General features: G+C 40.4%; 1 protein-coding gene across 2 annotated transcripts in view; it reads left to right on the forward strand.

The window, feature by feature from the left end:
- The window catches only part of CEMIP2 (cell migration inducing hyaluronidase 2), an 86,465-nt gene extending 65,939 nt beyond the window's left edge, over positions 1–20,526 (forward strand). For both annotated transcript variants that reach the window (XM_033237110.1, XM_033237109.1), the window contains exons 19-24: positions 3,368–3,550; positions 5,954–6,173; positions 9,937–10,035; positions 13,892–14,046; positions 18,261–18,364; positions 18,711–20,526. In XM_033237110.1, coding sequence (XP_033093001.1) covers positions 3,368–3,550; positions 5,954–6,173; positions 9,937–10,035; positions 13,892–14,046; positions 18,261–18,364; positions 18,711–18,907 — 958 coding nt within the window. In that variant the 3' untranslated portion in view covers positions 18,908–20,526. The remainder of the gene's footprint in view (positions 1–3,367; positions 3,551–5,953; positions 6,174–9,936; positions 10,036–13,891; positions 14,047–18,260; positions 18,365–18,710) is intronic.
- Positions 20,527–22,563: the final 2,037 nt, after the last annotated feature.

Below are 22,563 nucleotides of genomic sequence, written 5' to 3' on the forward strand. Positions count from 1 at the left end.
TATTTGCTAGCCCTGCCTGAAGGCACTATTTTATCCCTTCTTGATTTCTCATTTGTCTGTTCTAATATCACATGCAATCCAAGGTGCTATTTTTATAATTGATTTATTCAAGTGTTTATTGTGTGTGAGTTGACATAAAGATGAATGAGAGAAGTACTTGCCTTCTAGGAGTTCACAGTAGACAGGTAGAAAAAACTCAAAAACCAAAGCTAATTTTTAGTGGACAAGTGATAGAGCAACTATTAAATAATTCTGCCTAAAGGAGTTGAGCCAGGCTGAGGTGAGGAATGATTCTGATGAAGCAATGCATCTTGTTCTGTTAATAAAGCACAGTGTTGGGAAAGGGCCAGTTCTCCTGGGGGGAAATGATGGATTCAGTGTGATGGGGACATAGGGTGTATCAGAGGAAGTGACAGAAGGTGAAACTAGGAATGTGGGATGGGACTATTTAGAAAGAGAGGGGTAAACCACATGTATCTTATCAATCTAGATACATGTGGATATTAACCCATGCGACTCCATGAAACTACTGAGATATGTACCTGAAAAATTGAAATGGCTTGTTCACCTGAGTTGTCATCAAGCCCTGACTTGTCAGAACACTCTTAAAACATCCAGTTGAAATGAACGGAGTAGGACTAGAGCATATAGGAATTCAGCTTTAAGCAAGTCACCTCCAAGGATGGTGAACATTGTGGCAGATGCCCTTGTTCTGAGATTGTTAGGGTTCTGGCATGTGCTCTGAGCTGAACCATTACCATTACTATTACTGTTTTCCTGTAATCCTTGCTGCAGCCCTTTGTGCCCCACCCACACAGTCAACCAAGCCCAAAGGCCAGTACTCATTCCTGCCTCTTCTTTTTCCCTCATCACTCCATCTTATCAGTAATGGCATCCTGTTGGTTCCAGCTCCTAAAGTTATCTAAATCTGTCCACTTCTTTCTACCCACAGTGTTTGTGGCTAAGTCAAGCCATCATCTCTTGCCTGGCTCCATGGAGCAGTCCCCACTTCAGTCTCCCCACCTCCAATCCTTAGTCCATATTGTGGCCAGAGTGAGATTTCTGAAAGCCCAATCTGATACCATCAGTGAGTTGCAGAGGAGTCAGTGAAAGAAGCAAACAGTTGTCAGAGAGGATGGAGAAATGTCAAAGGGTGATCAGTACTCTATAAGTTATATTGGGCAGAATTATGAATTGGAGGTGAGACATGACGATAAAATGATATGCAGTATTCTGTAAAGTACTGTACATACCTTTCCATCAAATACTGAGCAAGTAAAAACATTTTAAAGTAAAAAAAAAAAAAAAAAGTTGAGCCTGAAAGTTTCAAAAATCCACATGGGCATGAAATTCAGTCATACTTGTTTAATTAGCTGAAACTTTATAAAAATTACATGATGGTCAGAGGCAAAAGGAAGAGATGGACAATTTTTTTCCCCTCAATTTGAGATAATTATAGGGAAGTCATAGATTTTGTCATAATGCCATTTCTGAAAAATAACACTTCTAGAAGTTATGAAAGCAGTACTTATTCATTAAACAAAATAAGGAAAATATAGAAAAACATAAAGAAAATGAAAATAACCTATAGTCCTCCTAACCAAAGTGAGGTAAACATATATAAACATATATAGTACACATATATAGTATATTATAAACATATATAGTATATTCCCCTCTTTCTAACTTCAAGTTGCTTTGTGCCTATGAATGTGCCATAATTTTTTTAACTTATCCCATGAACATTTAGGTCATTTCTCCTGCCCACCCCCTACTCCCCCTACCCCCGCATTTTGCTGCTATAGACAATAATTCATAGAGCATTTCTGCTTTTATATTTTTTGTCTGCATTTTCTAATTATTCTTTAGTGGGATTATTTTTTTCACTTAAAAACCTAGGTGAATAATTTTTTTTTTTTTCTTGAGACAACATCTTGCTCCATTGCCCAAGCTAGAATGCGGTGGTGCAATCTTGGCTTACTGCAGCCTCTGCCTCTTGGGTTAAATTACTTCTCCTACCTAAGCCTCCCAGGTAGCTAGGATTACAGGTGTATGCCACCACACCCAGCTAATTTTTGTACTTTTTGTACAGATGGCGTTTTGCCATGTTGCCCAGTCTGGTCTCAAACTCATGCACTCAAGTAATCTACCTACCTCAGCCTCCCAAAGTCTAGGATTATAGGCATGAACCACTCCACCTGGCTATGTGAAGGATTTTAAGGCCTTGTTACATATTGTTTAAACATTTTTTAGAATGACAAAAAAGTTCAGGAAATAGTGATGATGGTTGAACAACATTGAGAATGTACTTATTGTCACTGAACCATATGGCTAAAAATTATTAAAATGGTAAATTTTATGGTGTGTATATTTACTATAATAAAAAGGTCAAAAAGAAAATGATAAAAAGTGGAAATGCTTTTAATGATTTTTAAAAAGGATTAATTTTATATTTAAGGACACTAAGAAAATCCTATGGCAATTTAGTGATATGCATCAAAAGCTTTAAAAAGGCATATACCTTTATATCCAGCAATTTTCCCACTAGGAACTCATCTGAATACATTTATAAAAGGTAAAATTATATTTATAAACAAAAAAAATTCTTTAGAATGCTTTTGCCAGTGTACAGTTCCACTCTCCATATATTAGTGTTTCCATCTTGTACACCTATACCCAACCATCTCACTTAATTTTCTTAAATTTTAAGAGTGTCTAAGTATATTTTATCCAACTTTTTAAAATGTTCTTTGAAATCCTGTTAAAACTAAGAATTTTTAGGGCTGGGCGTGGTGGCTCATGCCCATAATCCTAGCACTTGGGAGGCTGAGGTGGCGGATCACTTGAGGTCAGGAGTTCGAGACCAGCCTGACCAGCATGGTGAATCCCCGTCTCTACTAAAAGTACAAAAATTAGTCATGCATGGTGGTGGGCCCCTGTAATCCCAGCTACTCGAGAGGCTGAGGCAGGAGAATTGCTTAAACCTGGGAAGTAGAGGTTGCAGTGAGCTGAAATCGCGCCACTGTACTCCAGCCCAAGCAAAAGAGCGAGACTCCATCTCAAAGAGAACAACAACAACAACAAAAAACAAAATCAAAAAAAAAAATTTAAAGGCTCGTATTTTTGCTGTATATCTATTGATATGAGAAATTTGAGCAACAGACGAAGGTGGGTGATTTGTTACTATGCCATGGTTCAGAACTTCCACTGCCAGTGGCCCAGCATACCGAAGAAATGTAAGGAGGAGAAAACCATGGGCAGGAAGTGGAAGAAGTGGGGCATGAAGGGCAATTATTTGCGTATGCTATATTACTTAACAGATAATGGCGCAAGTGTAAACTAATTTTTTTATATTTCTCCTTTAAAGGAATGACTGGATTCGAGTTGGCCTTTGCTATCCGTCAAATACAAGTTTTCAAGTTACCTTTGGCTATTTGCAGCGGCAGAATGGCTCATTATCCAAAATCGAAGAATATGAGCCTGTGCATTCACTGGAAGAACTGCAAAGAAAGCAATCTGAGAGGAAATTCTATTTTGACTCCAGCACGGGGTAATTCAGTGAAGCCAGGGAATGAGAATTATTCCTATTTTTCTTTAATGGTGAAATTGCTAGTTCTTCAGCATCGCGGCTGTTGAGTAAAGCAGCTGATGTGGGTAATTCTCTGCACATCTCTATTAGAGGTTTAGAGGGGAACTAGAATGACTCGTAATTATAGTTGGCAGTAGGGATCGAGTGAAGATGTTTGCTGTGTACGTATTAAGGCAATTTAGAGAGAGAAATTATGCCTTGTCAATGAAGAACCAGTAGGCCCAGTTGGAAATTACAATAATTTTTTCCCATAATAGTTCTTCATATGATTATTTACATGTGATATAGTTCATATTTCAGTGAAAGCTCATTTTTCTCTTCCTGACTTAAGGCTATCTTTCAAGTTGACCTTGAGTTTTTGAAAATCACTGTATAACTATGGAATATTTGCTTTCAACTTTCTCTAGGCTGCATCTTTCCACTTTTTAATTCCAATCCTGTTCTCCTGGGGTCCTGTTGGTTTTGACTGCTTTTACCCACTTACAGTCTCTCAGCCTGTGGGCTATGGTAGGCTCCATCTCCTGTACTCTTCCAGCAGGTAGCATGTACCTTCAGCCTCTTCCCTCATGCAGACATTCCTCCCATATGCCATTGTCTATGGACTATAAAGATACCAATGGAGAGAAGACACATTTCTTCTGCAAACTCAGTCCATTGAGGAATGTGGGCATGTAAAGCAAGACATTAGAGAAGGAAAGGTTGAATGCTCTTGGTCCTATATTCAATGTGCCTTTTGGGCTGCCTCAAGTTCAGCCTAGAACAACCAGTGACATCCTGAGAGGGTGACTCTGGAGCTGATTCTTGAGAAACACTTAGGAGGAGATGGAAAAAGAAATAGGTGAGATGTCTTACACTGAAGAGACAGTGTGCACAAATGCATGGGGGCATGGCAGAACATGGCATTGCATGTTTGGGGAAAGGCAAGAATTTCAGAGTGGGGAGAAGGGTGACAAGATTGACTTGGGGAATGAAGTTGGGGCTCAGTTGTTCAGTGCCTGGTTAGCCTTTAAGTAAGATGCAACTCATTTGCCCTCCCAGTCCCCCACCAGCCAGTGTTACCAGCTTAAAAGTTTTATTATTATAATTGTCTCCAATTTTTAATTTTTTGTCTTTTTCTTTTTTTTTTTTTTTAAGAGACGGGGTGGTTGCCCAGGCTGGAGTGCAGTTCATAGGCACAGTTGTGGCACATTATAGCCTTGATCTCCTGGGCTCAAGTGATCCTCCCACCTCAGCCTCCCAAGTAGCTGCTGCCACCACACCCAGCATTGATTTTCGAGTTATGATTAGACTTAAACAACTACCTGGATTTTCATTCTGTAGATGATAGAACTTCCAGATTCCCACTTGATTTTCCACAAGAATAAAAAAAAAATCCACATTTGTAAGGATAGTCTGGTGACAAGTTAATGATTAAAAGTGTAAAAAGATGGGAAATACTTTCTGATCTGGGTATTTCAAGAATCCTGAGGTCCTAATTCTTTTTATTAGGTTGGTGCAAAAGTAAGGGTTTTGCCCTTTTTTTTTTTTTTTTTTTCATGCTCTCAGTCCTAGAGATACTTGATGTGCCATTTGGGCTGATTTATATCTCATAATCTCAACTTTGTACTGTTTATTGACCTCATATTAAAATGTGAATTCTTTAGTAATCGATCACACTTGATCATGTGTTTTTAGAATCTTGACTTCCTTTGGTTTGGAAGGACTGGGTTTGCTGACAGATATTGAACTCTCACCTGGAACTTAGACTTTTTCATTCATCTTGGCAGTGGGAAGATAATTCAGAATGGGTGGGATGGACTGTTCATTTTCCCTGATTTGGGCCCTAATATAGACTGAAGGAACCCAGGTCCATCTGCTCTTCGTAAATATCACAGGAATTGATTTGAGACTTTATCTTGGCCTTAGCCAAACAAGTCACAGTTCCTGTTTTTATTATTTCAGTTTTGTGCCTTAACCAAAATGATTTATGAACCAGAACAACCAAAAGAATGAGCCACACTAATTTACCAAATCCTAAACTCAACACATTATGTATAAAGTGTTCCAAGGAATTTTTGAGCCAAACCAAATTTCATCCCCCCAAATTACCTATTGAACTAATTCAAACCAGAAATCAGCTTTGATATGTTCCAGAACAATGGAAGCAGGGTATGAAAATATTTCCTAAAGTGTTATTGCATTTGACTTAGGACCCTTGAAGGATAGAAAGAAAACATAAATAACTTTATTAATTTTGTAATTGATGTTTTAAGGAAAAGTTACGATAGTGGAGGAATATCCCTTTTGGCCATGAACTGATTTGAGGAATTTTGTAAGTTTTTGAGAGTAAGTCTAACTACATGGATTGGTTTCTGTTTCGTGCAGGTTACTGTTTTTGTATCTCAAAGCCAAAAGCCACAGGCATGGCCACAGTTACTGTTCATCTCAGGGATGTGAAAGAGTCAAGATCCAGGCAGCCACAGACTCAAAGGACATCAGTAACTGCATGGCCAAAGCGTACCCACAGTACTACAGAAAGCCATCAGTGGTCAAGCGGATGCCGGCCATGCTCACTGGACTTTGTCAAGGCTGTGGCACTCGGCAGGTAAACAAGGATGAAAAGTGGTCTGTGGCCAGGGAGAGAAAGTCAGAGGGTTTCTTTGCAATAGGAGCACTTTTCTTTGAAACATCTATGTTGCCCATTTATGGACACTGCATGGTATCACCTGAATTTTGGCCCATGCTAAAATGTGAAGCGCATAAGAAGCAAACTAGTTCAAATTTATAACAGAGATACGTTCCCCTGTGATACATCAGTTTATCCTGAACAACTACAGATTTTCCACAGTTTTAAATTAGAGGTTACTATGTTGGTCCTAATTTTTTTTTCTTTCTCAGATGTTTGATTCTGTTGCAGTATTACTGTTGGATTTACATGCCAGTGATATAAAAAAGATACTTTGTTTTGTTGGCACAGTGTGAAATTTCTTTTCAAAAATACACCTAATATGAAAATTATTTCCTTTTTATAAGGTGGAAATCCACTCATATTTTTGAAGCATATGCTATTATATCTATCTGTAATTAAAGTATAGACTATCACATCACTCTGTCATTTTTATTAAAAAAAAAAAAGTACAGACTGACTTTGGTTAGAAATGAAAATGCTTCTTCTAACGTTCTTGATTAGATGACCGCCTACTGGGCCGGGCGCGGTGGCTCAAGCCTGTAATCCCAGCACTTTGGGAGGCCGAGACAGGCGGATCACGAGGTCAGGAGATCGAGACCATCCTGGCTAACACGGTGAAACCCCGTCTCTACTAAAAATACAATAACTAGCCGGGCGAGGTGGCGGGCGCCTGTAGTCCCAGCTACTCGGGAGGCTGAGGCAGGAGAATGGCGTAAACCCGGGAAGCAGAGCTTGCAGTGAACTGAGATCTGGCCACTGCACTCCAGCCCGGGCGACAGAGCGAGACTCCGCCTCAAAAAAAAAAAAAAGAAAGTGAACCCAAAATACGAACTAAAATTGGGCATACAGAAAGGATTCCAAAGGAAACCAGATCAGTTCCAAGTGAAAAAACAAAGGATGGAGCTGCCCCGATTTATATTTCACACAAACAAATATGGGCCAAGGGAAATTGTTCTCAAAGTGTGGCCCCCAGACCAGCAGCATCAGGATCCCCTGGGAATTTGTGGAAAATGGGAATTCTTGGGCCTAACCCTCATCCTACTGAATCAGCAACTGGGGGACTGGGGCCCGGCACTCTGTTTTAACCAGCCCTGCAGCTGATTCTGATACATGTTCACATTTGAGTTCCACCGAGAATTTTTTTTAAAAAGCAATAATTACCACAAATATGCATACTGCCTCTTAGTATGGAGAAAACTAAATCTTTCTTTTCATTTATTACTATCCTAAGTGATTTAAGAAAACAAAATCACTTCCGCTAATAAGTTCCATATTTCTCTTTTCTTTTTTCATTATTTATATCCATTAGTGGCAGTAAGAGCAGGAAAAAAGAGGTGGATTTATGCTTCCCACTAGGATGTATAAGTTTGTTTGTTTGTTTTGCTTTTTATTGTTGTTGTTGAGATGGAGTCTCTCTCAGTTGCCCGGGCTGGAGTGCAGTGGTGCGATCTCAACTCATTGCAACTTTGCCTCCCGGGTTGGAAGGATTCTCCTTCCTCAGCCTCCTGAGTAGCTGGGACTACAGGTGCATGCGACCACATCTGGCTATATTTTTGTATTTTCACTAGAGACGAGGTTTTGCCATTTCACCCAGGCTGGTCTCGAACTCCTGACCTCAAGTGATCTGTCTGCCTCAGCTTACCAAAGTGCTGGGATTACAGGTGTGAGCCACCGTACCTGGCCATTTTTTTTTTCCCAATGGCAACTTTACTATCACAATCTTAGTCTCTCATATTTCTGAGCCACCTCTATTTTTTCATACAAGTAAAACCAAAAATAAACCAACCAGACAAAACAACACCAACAAAAACAACCCTGTATATGAAAGTTATATGATTCCTTGCCAGGCCAATTTAATAATAAAATGTTAAAGTGACATTTTGAGATAATGTTTGTGGGGAAGTATATTTTCTAGCCTAATTCTCAAGCTGGATTTGTTAAGAATCCTCAATATTGAAGAGACTTTGTATAATTTATAATAAACATTATAACTTATAAAAATAATTTAATTATCATTGGAAATATTCTAGGCCTATGTTGTTAAATGATTCCATGCACTAATACTTAGCATTCTTTATCTTTTGTGCATGAAGCATTGATCAGAATTCATTTTTTAAAAATGTTTTGATTATTGACTTTGCGCAGTTGCAAAGTAGTTGAAGTATCTGGGAATATCACTTCTACTTGAAAATTTGTGGGTAATTTTTTTTTTTTTTTTAAATATAGAGGCGGGGTCTCACTATGTTGCCTAGGCTGGTCTCGAAGTCCTGGGCTCAAGCGATCCTCCCACTTTGGCCTCCCAAATTGTTCGGATTACAGGTGTGAACCACCACGCCTGGCCTAAGTTTTGTTCTGACTGTCAAAACCAAACACATGTATATTAGGAGTAAATAGGAAAATTCACAAGAGTTTTTGACCCCAAACTTGGAGACTTCAAAGAACTATCCAGCTTCCGAATGCTACTTGAGATCATTTTGACTGTTTATTTTTTGTTTTTTGTTTTTTTGAGATGGAGTCGCACTCTGTCACCCAGGCTAGTGTGCAGCAGTACTAGCTCAGCTCGCTGCAACCTTCATCTCCCAGGCTCAAGCGATTCTCCTGCCTCAGCTTTCCAAGTAGCTGGGACTACAGATGTGTGCCACCTGCCTGGCTGATTTTTGTATTTTTAATAGAGACAGGAGTTTGCCATGTTGACCAGGGCTGGTCTTGAACTCCTGACCTCAGGTGATCCGCCCACCTCAGCCCCACAAAGCACTGGGATTACAGGCATGAACTGCCGTGCCCGGCTGATTGTTTATTCTTGCAGGGAAGTTGTTAACATTGGTTTATATGGACAGTGTACCTCTAAGTGTTAAACTGTGTGAGAGTTAAGTGTTTCTGAATGAGAAGAGAGCCTTTAGGGAGGAGATAGGCTTTGGAGACTGGGAATAATTTGGAGGAGTACAGGGAAAAGGGAAGGGCAAAGGCAGAGTGGCGAGAAAGAGGGTGGAGTGCTTGTGGGAAAGCGAGGCCCTGCCTGAGTGTAACGGAACAGAGAGAAATAGGGGCCTATCTGTAAGGCCCGGCTCTGTTTATGGAATGCTTTGCAGATCACAAAGAGGAGTTGAGACCTGCGCATGTACAAAGTTAGTAAATGTTTCTTAACAGGGTAGTCCTTGTTATCTACACTTTCCTCAGTCCTAGAGTGACTGAGGGACCATGGTCTGAAAAAAACTTAAAAAAAAATTTGTGCCTGTTTTTCCTTAGACAGTCTCGTGTTAGCAGTGACACTAGCTCACTGCAGCTCCTAAATTGTCAGCTGAGTAGTGACTCAGGCGACTGGTAGTGTAAAAACTTAAATTCTATCTCCTGATATTTAATGCTGGGAATTACATTTGAAGTGCTGTTTTCCATAGAATGTTTACAAAGATTTAAATATAAAGCACATTTATTTAATCACTTATGGAACTGAACAAGAGTAATATTTATTTGAAACTGGTGTTGCTCCAGAAAATGAAGAACAAATATATACTTACTGTGTTAAGAATATCAAGATGGAATTCTAGGTCATGAAATATGTACAAAAAGTTCAGAATAAGAAATACAACCACTGGCTTTAATTATAATTAAGTTCATATTGAGGGAACCTTTTGGAGGAAGGTAAGAGTTGCCATAAATATGGAACATCTTCTCTGTCTAGGTGGTGTTTACTAGTGATCCTCATAAAAGTTACCTCCCTGTGCAATTCCAGTCACCTGATAAAGCAGAAACCCAGCGTGGAGACCCGTCTGTTATTTCTGTAAGTACCATCTGGTGTTGTCTTAGTCTGTTCGAGGTGGTATAACAAAATGCCATAAACTAGGTAACTTATAAACAACAGAAATTTATTTCTCGCAGTTCTGGAGGCTGGAAAGTCCAAGAGCAAGGCACCAGCAAATTGAGTGTCTGGTGGCCTGATTCATAGATGGTGCCTTCTCACTGCGTCCTCACAGGGTAGAAGGGTCCGGGGTCACTCTTAGGCTTCTTTTATAACAGCACTGATCCCATTCATGGGGGTTACACTGTCATGTCCTGATCACTTCCCAAAGATTCTACCTGCTAATACTGTTACCTTGGAGATTAGGATTTCAACATAGAAATATTTGGCAGGACACAGACATTCAGACCAAAGCAGATGTGTACACCGTCACAGCTTCTTGCTTTTATCTTCTGTCTTGGTGACAGGAATTACTTCTGGCTATAATCACTGGTTTGTAATCACATTCTCTATTATTGATAGCAAGCAATACAATAGAGGTAAAAATACCTCCTAAACATTTGGGTTTTTAAATAAATTTAAGAGATGTTTTTTCCTGAGTAGATTGTGTTTACTCATTAACCTTATTCTTTGAAACTTAAAATAAGCTTCAAAGTTGTTTAAGAGATGGGAAATGAAAGTTTTAACATCTCTTCAGCCTTTTATTTTAAGGTTGCCTTTTCTCTATTGTTTCAGTTGAGGAAAATGAAGATGCAAAGTGTTAGTTGTCTTTTCTAAGTGACTTGATGGAAGTTTAGACATGAGTTTCGGTGCCAACACTAGCATTTGTGCATAGAGCAAGGTTAGCCACTGAGAATCAGGTCTCAGCATGTGGCCTCTCCAAAATCAGGTTGACCTAGGTGCCACCATACAAAGAACTCTTTGGGTGACAGGTATCCAGCCTTTCAACTAATACTCAGCCAAGGCCTGTGCCATCTCATGCGGTCTCTTTAGGGGCTTGGTTTTTTTAGTGGTGGGCAGCATAATCACAAATCCATATATATGTGGAGAAAATTAAATTTTACTTTTTTTCTTAATTTTTTGTATTATGGTAAAGTACACATAAACTTTACTATCTTAACCATTCTCAAGTGGTCAGTTCAGTGGTATGAAGTCCATTCATATAGTTATACAACCACCACTGCCATCCAGCTCCAAAACTTCAGTTCTACTTCACAACTCTGAATTAAGACTGTCCCTATGTAAATGTAGCTCAATGATTTTTTTTTTTAATTTTTATTGTTGCTGTTGTTGTTGTTTTGCTTGTTTTTGAGACAGGTTCTCCCTGTGTCACCCAGGCCAGAGTGCAGTGGAGCAATCTCGGCTCACTGCAACCTCCACCTCCCGGGCTAAATTGATCCTCCCACGTAGCAGGGACTAAAGGAACATGCTACAGCACTTGGTTAATTTTTAAAATATTTTTTATAGTGACGGAGTCCCACTATGTTGCTCAGGCTAGTCTTGAACTCCTGGGCTCAAGTGATCTTCTGGCCTTGGCCTTCCAAAGTGCTGGGATTACAGGTGTGAGCCACCACACCAGGTTAAAGATTCTTCAAGTCTGTGTTTATGCCTGTTCCCCTCCTTTAGCAGTCCTGCATTTTGTAATACACTCATGATGTAATTTTATTGGCATGAAATTTGCTAGCTCAGCATCTAAATGCAGTCAGCTGCATGAGGAACCTGATCCCAGCCTGTTAGCATGGTATCTACTGGGAATTGCATAAGGGAAGCAGGTGGGTGCTGAATCTCACTGTTCTAGTAGTTTACTAGGTAACAGAGAGAGAGAGAGAAAGAGAGAGATGGGGAGAGCGTTTTGCCAAAAAAAAAAAAAAAAAAAAAAAATTGCAGGCAGGCTATGTCCTAGAGTCTGAAAACATTATTTGACTCTGTTGTTACACACTGGGTGCCTGGGAGTCTAGAAAAGTCATATTTATCAACAATACTTTTTACATTCATTATCTGAAAACTGTTCCTTAAGATCTGGGATTGCTTTAGGGTTTTTTTTTTTAATAGACAGAGTCTTGCTCTGTCATCTAAGCTGAAGTGCAGTGGCACTTGGCTCACTGCAACCTCTGCCTCCGGGTTCAAGAGATTCTCCAGCCTCAGCCTCCCAAGTAGCTGGGAGTACAGGCACCAGCCACCACACCCAGGTAATTTTTTTATTTTTAGTAGAGATGGGGTTTCACCATGTTGGCCAGGCTGGTCTTGAACTCCTGACCTCAGGTGATCCACCGTCCTCGGCCTCCCGGAGTGTTGGAATTACAGACATGAGCTACCACACCCAGTTGGTTTTTTTTTTTTTTTTTTAAGACAGGGTCTTGCTACATTGCCCAGGTTGACCTTGAACTCCTAGACTAAGGTGACCCTCCTACCTCAGCCTCCCAAGTAGTTAATATCACAGGCATGGGCCATGGTACCTTGCTTTGCTTTAGTTTTCATGGAAAGTTTGTGGTTTTTTTAAGCAACAGGTTTTAGGGATACTTTTCATGGGGACAGTCTGGATATGTTGAGGACTGTTACGTATTTTTTTTCTCAAATGTACCTCAATTTTAAGTATTGAGATTTAAAAAATAAGGAAATCATGTCTTTCCATATGTAAAATTTACTTCAAATGCTTTCAGAACTATTTTTACTGGATTGGTCCAATTTAAAATTAGCTAAAGGACTTTTTTTTTTTTTTTTTTTTTTTTTCTGAGACAGAGTCTCACTCTGTCACCCAGGCTGGAATGCAGTGGCACCATCTCTGCTCACTGCATCCTCCACCCTCTGGGTTCAAGCGATTCTCCTGCCTCAGCCTCCCAAGTAGCTGGGATCACAGGCATGGACCACCATGCGCAGTGTATCTCTTAGTAGAGATGGGGTTTCGCCTTGTTGGTCAGGATGTTCTTCAACTCCTGACCTCAGGCGGTCCGCCCACATCAGCCTCCCAAAGTGCTGGATTATAGACATGAGCCACCACACCTGGCCTTAAAATGCCATTTTGAATACCAGTGAGATCAAAAGTGATTAGAAGTAAAATTCAAATATTATAATTTCCCCAATCATGGATAGGTATGGTGAGAACACTTCTCATTTGTTAGCCTTTAGAATAGTTTATAATTTTACACCTTAGAAACAGTGCCTATGAGTTTAATTAGTACTTAGTTGTTTTGTTTTGCTCCTTCATTTTTGACTGAGAAATTAATGATATTTGGAAATGTCTGGGGTTCCTTTTTCTTGAAAAGGTCACACACCATTGATTTAAAGAGGATGACTTTGAAAATTTAGCTCACAATAATTGTGAAATAAATGTAGTAGTACTTTGTAGCTTAAATTCCAGTAAAATTATCGCTTTGTCATTTTGATCTCAGAGGAGAGCTGTATTTGTAGCAAACTACAAATATAAACTAACGTGGAATTCCTGGGGGTCAAGGCATGATACATATTTATATATGTGTGTGTGTATTTTTTTCTGAACCAATATGACAATAAGCCATCTGAGCTGAAGTACAGAGGCAGCCCCCATCATTGACTTGTAAAGCTTCTACCTCAGTGAGAGAGTGTGTGTAAGAAGGAATGCCTTGAGCACTTCAGAGTGAAGTCACCCAGCTTAGCTGCGTGGGGGCCACCATGCCTTGCTCAAAGCAGCTTCTCCAGTCGGCAAACATTAGTCAAGACAGAATCTACAGGCAGTGTCTAGGAACAGAGGCGCAATTTCAGATGATGAAGAAAAAAAGCAAGTGAAGCACACAATTTGAATCTTGGAAATATACTTTGAATCATGGGTTTAGAAGACAGAGGGAAAGGGCCGGAAAAATGAGTCATCCTGCAGATGTTCTTGAAATGATGATGACAGCAGAAGATGTTTTTGCATTCTCAGGTCAATGGCACTGACTTTACCTTCCGAAGTGCAGGCGTCCTCCTCCTTGTTGTGGATCCATGCAGCGTTCCATTCCGGTTGACGGAAAAAAAGGTTTTTCCTCTTGCTGATATCAGTCGCATGGAAGAGTATTTAAAAACAGGCATCCCTCCAAGGTAGGTCCAGCTTGTGCTGTAACAGGGAAAAGCCACCTTGAAGATGTGGAATGCTCCACAACCGATAATGCCTGGTCAACTCTGATTTTTTACTCTGTGGACATTCACGGCACTGTGCAAGGTATTCATTCCTCTCCTACCTCAGATTGACGCCCATGTCGTCTAAGCTGCTTATCATTGACGAGCCGTTGCTTGCCTGTGGCAGAACTTGGGCGTTGCAACATTTTGCAAATGGTGGGAAGGCTCTTCGGAGGAAAAAAAGCTCGTTATTTGGAACATGACTATCCCACTTTTAATTTTATTTATTTTTTGAGTCTCATAAAACAAATATCAGAGCGTTGTACTTATTAGTATTAAGTTGATATACTTTGTCCGCAACTCCCTCGGAAGGCTTTTTACTATTTTGAAGTGATTTTCCAGTCAGTTTACCTTTGCAGCCCTCTGTCCCACTGATGGTCTTGGACAGCATTGCATTATGACTGTGATACAGGAAGTCATCACCTGGGTCACTTGGACATGGCTGGAAAAGAGTAAATTGATTTTTGAAATGGTTGAGCATGCAGTCGCTCTTGTAGAGCACTAGTCTGATTGGTTTTCTTTGCTGTCTCTGAAGAAAGCTGCACAGGAGAGAAAGCTTTCTTTCTCTGGGTTGGTTAGACCCTGCCTGGAGGCAACGACATGAACTCAGGGTGATTTCTGCCTTTGCCACAGATGTGGATTTATACACAGGCTTTTATTTAGTGGAACCATTAAGGAAGGAACCTAAGCTTTCCCGAAATTAAAGGCCTATCTAGCTTTAGAATCATTTTCCGATAGCTTATGCTTTATAGAACTGGATGCCAATAAATCCTATGAAGTCACTGGATTATTTGGATGTAGCATTAAATGTATATATGTAGTTCTGTCTTCTGGCTTAAGACACTTGTACAGCCTCAATTTTCTTGCAGGATTTAAAGATTTTTCCTAATGTTGAAAACACATACACTCACTTCCCCTAAAACAATCCGGGACATAAATCTCACCACAAATATTTAGGACAACATGGTAGTCCTGCAAGGTACCCCATAGATTTAAGAAGTAAAACCAACTCATTAACAGAAAGGCTTTTAAGATACCGGTAATGCTGTTTCTTGATCCGCCCTCTGGTTATACAGATAGGTTTCGTTTGCAAAAATTCAATGTGTATGTTGTATTTTAACAAAGTGTTTAGAAAGTATGGAGCCACTGGCAGTGACTTCTAGGGAGAGTGAGCACGTGTCTATGTGTATAGGGTTGCAGGGTGACCTGTAAATGATCTTATGGGTAATTCTGACCTATTGAAGAAGGTCAGGTCTGCAGGGTGGCTGTACTTAGACTGCTGCACTAATTCTAGATTGTGTCACCGCTGCTTTAGAAAGACTACAGTAGGCTGGGTGTGGTGGCTCACACCTGTAATCCCAGCACTTTGGGAGTCTGAGGCAGGAGGATCACCTGAGATCAGGAGTTGAAGACCAGCCTGGCCAACATGGTGAAACCTCATCTCTACAAAAAATACAAAAACTAGCTGGGCAGGGTGGTGGTGGGCACCTGTAATCCCAGCTCCTCGGGAAGCTGAGGCAGGAGAATTGCTTGAACCCAGGGGCCAGAATTTGCAGTGAGCCGAGATCGTACCGCTGTACTCCAGCCTGGGCAACAGAGCAAGACTCTGCCTCAAAAAAAGAAAGAAAGAAGACAGACAGACTACAATAAAGAACCCATACCAGCATGAAACTTAAGGCACTTAATCTTAAGAACTATTAAGACCCACATTAAGATATACTATGCAAATTTCAACTTCCTGTAGGCATCCTTGATGACTCTGAAAATAAATCAATCTAATGTTACCTTTTAATTAATAAGAGCTACTCAGAGCCCCCTAAACACTGATTTGTTCTTGAAAATTTTTTTTTCAGTAATACTGACCAAGAAGTCAGGCACAGTGGCTCCTGCCTGTAATCCCAGCACTTTGGGAGGCTGTGGCAGGACAATTGCTTGAGGCCAGAAATTCAAGACTAGCTTGGGCAATGTAATGAGACCCTGTCTCTACAAAAAATTCAATAAGTATCTGAGTATGTGGGCACATACCTGTAGTCTCAGCTACTGAGGAGGCTAGGACAGGAAGATCCCTTGAGCCCAAGAGTTTGAGGCTGCGGTAAGCTATAATTGCATCATTGCATTCCAGCCGGGATGACAGAGCAAGGACCCTATCTCTAAAAAAACAAAACACCGTTGCTCAGGCTGGAGTGCAGTGATGTGACCACAGCTCAATGCAGTCTTGACCTCTCAGGCTCAAGTGACCCTCCTACTTCAGCCTTCCAAGTAGCTGAGACCACAAGTGCACACCACCAGCCTGTCTGTTATTTTATTTTATTATTTTTCTTATTTTTTGTGGAGATGGAGTTTTGCTGTGTTTCCCTAACTGGTCTTGAATTCCTGGGCTCAAGTGATTCTCTCATCTCAGCCTCCCAAAATGCTGAAATTAAAGGCATGAACCACTGCACCTGGCTGGCCAAGAACATTTCTGATTAAAGTTTTTGAAACAGTGAGTTTGAATACACACACACATGTGCACACACACACACAGAAAATAAATACATTATTAAATATATTGCTAAAGGATATGCAACAGAAGTTGAATAAAAGGAGAGACTCTCTCTGTTTCTGAATGGAAAAATCAATAAATATTAGTTTCATGGACCAGTTTCATGGAAGATAATTTTTCCATGGACCGGTGGAGGGGGATGGTTTCAGGATGATTCAAGTGCATTACATTTACTTAGTTAAAATATAAATTTGACACATTTTCATTAGTGTCCCAAAAGGTACTTTTCTACTGTACTTGACAGTTGATACTGTAGTTCATCTGGAAGAATAAATGAGAAAGTAGTAAAATATAAACAAATTACAGTAATACAAGGGGCTAGTTTATCAAATATTAAAATAGACCATGAAGCCATAGGCCAGCATAGTTTTGGCTGAGAAGAGCAAGGTCAGAGGAGAAGAACAGAGAATCCACAGATAGGTCTGAGTATGTGTGTTGGTTTACTGTAGGACAAAAATGGCCATTCAGACCATGGAAAACACAGTTAGTTGTTCATTTATTTTTAGAATTGTGTTTATCCATTTATTTAATAAATAGATAATAGAACTTAAATAAATAGAGTATTTGAAACAAAACAAAACCATTCTCCCATGTTACAGTAGACTTATTCCCTGATAGACAATGGAGAAGGAAGGGTGAGGGGTGGATGATGAGAAATCACTGAATGGGCACAGTATACATTATTTGGGTGATGGATACCCTAAGTGCCCCGACTTCACCACTATGCAGTCCTATGTATGTAATGAAATTGCACTTGTGCCCCACAAATTTGTACAAATCGTAAACAACAACAACAATAGACTATTTCCTAAAAGAACTGCACCCCAAACCATCCACTAGGTCAGCAGTCCCCACCCTTTTTGGCATCAGGTACCGGTTTTGTGGAAGATAATTCTTCCATGGACCAGAGGTGGAGGGGGATGGTTCCAGGATGATTGAAGCACATTACATTTACTGTGCACTTTATTTCTATTATTATTACATTGTAATGTATAATGAAATCATGATGCAACTCACCATAACGTAAAGTCAGTGGGAGCCCTGAGCTTGTTTCCCTACAACTAGATGGTCCTATCTGGGGGTGATGATCAGTGACAGATCATCAGGTATTGGATTCTCAGGAACATACAACCTAGATCCCTCACATGTTCAGGTCCCAATACGGCTTCGCTCCCATAAGAGTTGAATGCCACAGCTGACCTGACAGGAGGCGGAGCTCAGGCTGTAATGCAAGTGTTGGGGAGTGGCTGTAAATACAGATGAAGCCTTGCTTCACCCACTCACCTCCTGCTGTGCAACTTGGTTCCTAATCTCCTGGGACCCGTCCATGGCCCAGGGGTTGGGAAGCCCTGCACTAGGTGAACTTACATAAATGATTGGTTTCTCTGTGTGTTACCCCTTGTAAGAGCAACACGCGAAGCCCATGGTGGTGGGGTGGAAGGGGGAATCGGATGGAAACGCGTCTAGGCTTTTTTCTTTTTGGAGTTCTGCTTTTATCTAATCTTTCTAGTCAGCATTCAGTTCAGAAAGATACTCAAAGATTCTCATGCTGAAGGATTGACATTTTCTCTGACTTTCTAAATTTTACATACAGGTCAATTGTTCTGTTGAGCACAAGAGGAGAAATAAAGCCGTTGAACATTTCACACTTACTAGTACCTCTGGGATTAGCCAAACCAGCTCATCTTTATGACAAAGGTTTGTATTTGTATTATTCCATGAAGTTCTTACAGGGCCAGCAACATAGGCAATTTTATGGTGCAATTCAGCTACCAGACCATTTTCATGAGCTTGTTTGCTGGAGTGGGTGTCATTAAGATGATTTCTAAACAAGGGCACAGTGTGACAGGAAGTGTGTTGGGATGTGGTCTGTTATCTGGGGCAAGAGGTGGGTGGTGAGAGTTCATTTGCTGATGTAAGGAAGTGTAGAGTTTTTTAATAGCTGCCTTTGTTTTGCTCACCTCCGAGTCACCTCCTGTATTCTCTTGCTGGAATGTAGCTATAAAAATTGAATTTTTTTGTTTCTTTTTTTGTTTTTTTTCAGGGAGTACCATATTTTTGGGATTCAGTGGAAACTTTAAACCATCATGGACTAAGCTGTTTACCAGTCCTGCTGGACAGGGCCTTGGGGTGCTTGAACAATTCATACCTTTGCAGCTGGACGAATATGGTTGTCCCAGAGCCACCACTGTCCGCAGAAGAGACCTGGAACTGCTAAAGCAAGCTTCAAAAGCACATTAGAGACTAACTGTAACTTAAGTGCTGGGGGAAAAATGTGAACTAACTTATTTAATTTATGGCATTCTAAAATGACACTGTTAACCCAACGGAACCATTTTCCAGTTTGATACAGAACGGGGAGAAAAGAAAGCGTTTGAAATCGTTGCTTGGATACCAGCTTCATGCACCTTCTAGTTGTACAAAATGTTAAAGACGTTATTTGTATTGGTAAGGCTGGTGTATTCAGAGAGCAGATCTCTTATTCCTCACTTTCCACCCCAGTATTTTGTAATGACCGTGAGCAATGTTTTTACTTTTTGTATAATGGGGTGGGGTGGAGTGGGGGCTTCTGAGTCAGCCTGAGGTCTTTAGAGATCCAGCTATTGTAGCACCTTGGATACTTGAAGTCTAACGCTCAGTTGTGTCGGGTGGCAGTTGACTTGGTAGCTGGCATGTTCAGCAGTGCCTGGGGCCCTGTTTCTGGGCAGCCTTTGAGGATTTTCTATGATATTGAATGACAGTTTTAAGTGGCAACTCAGGCCCAGCTCATGCCCTTTTTTGCCTGGACATGTGCTATTTTTATTCACTTATATATCAATTCCTTTTAAGGGTTCAACTTTCAAACAGGAAGTATATTGGGACAAAGGGCTCTTGGGGACTAGATACCCCTTTAATCTGTGACCATGGGGCAAAAAATTTTCCTGCAGCAAAAGTCTGAGGCTGTCGGGACCATTTTTGCAGCTTTAATCCTTAGTCTGTTTTGACTGTATATTTGTATTTAAAATACAGAGCTGAACTGAATATTTCCTTTTTTTCATTTGTTTTGTTTTAAGAAGTCAGTTGTTTTCCTGAACCGTAAACTTGTATCATTTTAACTTGCACAAAGGAAGTCTGTTCTTGGTATTGCTCTTGCACTTGGGTTTTTTGTTGTTGTTTTGTGTGGATTTTTAAAGCTTTTCTGTTCACCCTCCTGCCAGGAAAATCCCAGAAAGCTTAATGATACCCCAAAAAGATTACACCCAGGGAGGAAAGAAAGGAGCGCTTTCTAGGGTCAGAATCATGGAGAGAATACTCAGAAATGAACCTCTTTAAAGCCTTACAGGAATGAGTCACTCTTCCTTAAGGAAATGTTAAAGCCAATTAAAAAGCATGCCGTGATGCCCAGCTTCCCTTTCCACGGGGTGCATGTGTCTCCTGCTGGTGAATCACATGTGGCAAGAGGCAACTGGCTCCACAGCCTGGGATGCCGCCATACCAAGAGGAGAGAAGCAGCAACATGCCTTTATGTTGTTCTAAACCCCCATGCATAAAGTGTAGAGGAGGGATGGCCAAGGGTGGGTGGTATAAAGTATGTTCAGGCTGACACTGGCAGTGAATACAGATAATTTCACTTTCCTCTTCCAGGGGCAAAGGCTAATGGCCTCTACCTTTGTATCCAGGAGAAACTACAGAGCAGCCCTGTGACTTTACAAAATATGCTACCTCAAAGTGCTACCGATAAACCTTTCTAACTGTAAGTGCCCTTACTGAGGGCACATGTCTTAATCAAAGTTAGTTTTTTGTTTTCTGGGTTTTTTTTTTTTTTTTTTTTGTATATTGATGAATGAGATCTTACCTATTAAATATATTATTGGATCATGGTTCCTGAAGGTCATTAAAGTTTGAGTGTATGTGTATGTGTGTGTTTTATGACTTAAATATCTTTTTGTGTGGTTTTTAGAGTTTGGTTCTTTAAAGATTTGGAGAAGATATGTAAATTACCAAGGCACTTAGTTTTTCTGTTTTATATATTAATAATCAGGGACTAAGTTAAATAAAAATATGTGCGCATGTATTTTATATATGTGTGTATGTGAATTTATTTATTTATTTATTTATTTATTTTTGAGATGGAGTCTCGCTCTGTCACCTAGGCTGGAGTGTGGTGATGCAATCTCAGCTCACTGCAACCTCCACCTCCCAGGTTCAAGCGATTCTCCTGCCTCAGCCTCCCAAGTAGCTGGGATCACAGGCACCCACCACCATGCATTGCTAATTTTTGTATTTTTAGTAGAAGTGGCATTTCACTGTGTTGGCCAGGCTGGTCTTGAACTCCTGACCTCAAGTGATACCCCTGCTTTGGCCTCCCAGAGTGCTGGGATTCCAGGCGTGAGCCACCGCACCTGGCCTGTATGTGAATTTATATCTCTATCTATAAACTTAAAATTCCAGATTCCAGCTCTAAAGAAGTTACTGACAGAAGTGAGGAAGACAGTTGGTGGACAGAATTCACCAAGTAAATATTGTAAAAGTAAGCTCAGAAGGGCAGGGACTATATTCTCCAATGCAGAGGTTCTCAACCTTGGCTGTGGACTGGAATTATCTGAGGAGCTTTAAAAAATATATAGAGGCCTGGACTTCACTCCCTTCCCCCCAGATTCAGATTTAATTGGTGTTGGGTGCAGCCTGGGCATTGGAATTTTTTTTTAAAGCTCCCTGGATGATTCTAATATGCAGCTAGGTTTCGGAACCACCGTACTAATATAATAGGCCCACTGTTTAACTCCAATCTGTAATTTTTTTGTGACTAAAACAAAATTGCATTTATCTATTATTTTTATTTGGGTTTCCTATATTACTTACAAAACTCCCAGCCCTAAATAAAGCATTTCTCTATTGTCTCTTTGTAATAGAAACTTTTAATACAGTTTTTAGTCCTCAGTCCTCTCAAATCATTAAACTGGTTCTATACACTGATATATACATTTCAGGCAATTGGGAGCTAGCAGTCTGTTCTATTTCTACCAAGAAAATATATTCAAAGGTGATTTATAAGTTCGTAAGCATTTTCCATCAGGTGAGGCTGTTGGTTGAGCTCCAAAAATGTGGTCGTCCACAAATCAGCCAGCTGATGAGAAATACAGAGGGCTCTCATGTATCCACAGACTGGGGTTTAAGTCTTTGCTGTGATTCCTGCCTCTCCACCTGAGTCAGCATGCCATATATTCAGAGGCTGGAAGAGAGTGCTGGCAAGAAGATAAAAGGCAGACACACCATCTCATGGACTATGACTCCAAAGCAGCCTCTAAGCTGATGTTTAGACTCGGGGATGGAAGAGAGGATTTATGACTCCTCTGCTTTCTAACTTCATCAAGATACAACACATCCTCATGCCATTAAACGGGTTACTTTGTCTTGAGGCGGGGAGGGTAATGAAGTGATGGATCGAGGCTTGAGTGCTTTAGATAACTACGGTCGGTTTTCGTTCCTTAAGAGATGAGGTCATGTTTGGATGTGTGTGGTTGAGAGGCATTTCAGTAAGAAGGAATTATTTTAGTTAGGTCGAGTGGTTTTTTTCTGTTGTTCCTAGTAGGTAAGCACAATACATAGATTCCATGATGACAATGTTTGTTAATTACTTCATGCAGAGTTGGAGCTTACTTCTGGAATTCTTGTTTGGTTTTCGGATACTTATTAAACAATGTGTAATAACCTGAGAAATTCCCCTGGAGGGCAAGACCTTTAATAGGGCAGCAGATTTGTATCATTACTGTTAGTCTTACTTGGTTATAACCCAGTCAGCTGGAAATGTGAGCAGATACTATTTAAGCTAATTTTCAACAAAAGGTCAGGGAGGGAAAAAAATAAAGGAACTCCATTCCTGGTTCCTTGCTCACAAATGGCAAAATGCTGTTCAC

The sequence above is a fragment of the Trachypithecus francoisi genome, unplaced genomic scaffold (assembly GCF_009764315.1).
Source record: "Trachypithecus francoisi isolate TF-2019V2 unplaced genomic scaffold, Tfra_2.0 Lachesis_group16, whole genome shotgun sequence".
Classification (NCBI taxonomy): Eukaryota; Metazoa; Chordata; class Mammalia; order Primates; family Cercopithecidae; genus Trachypithecus; species Trachypithecus francoisi.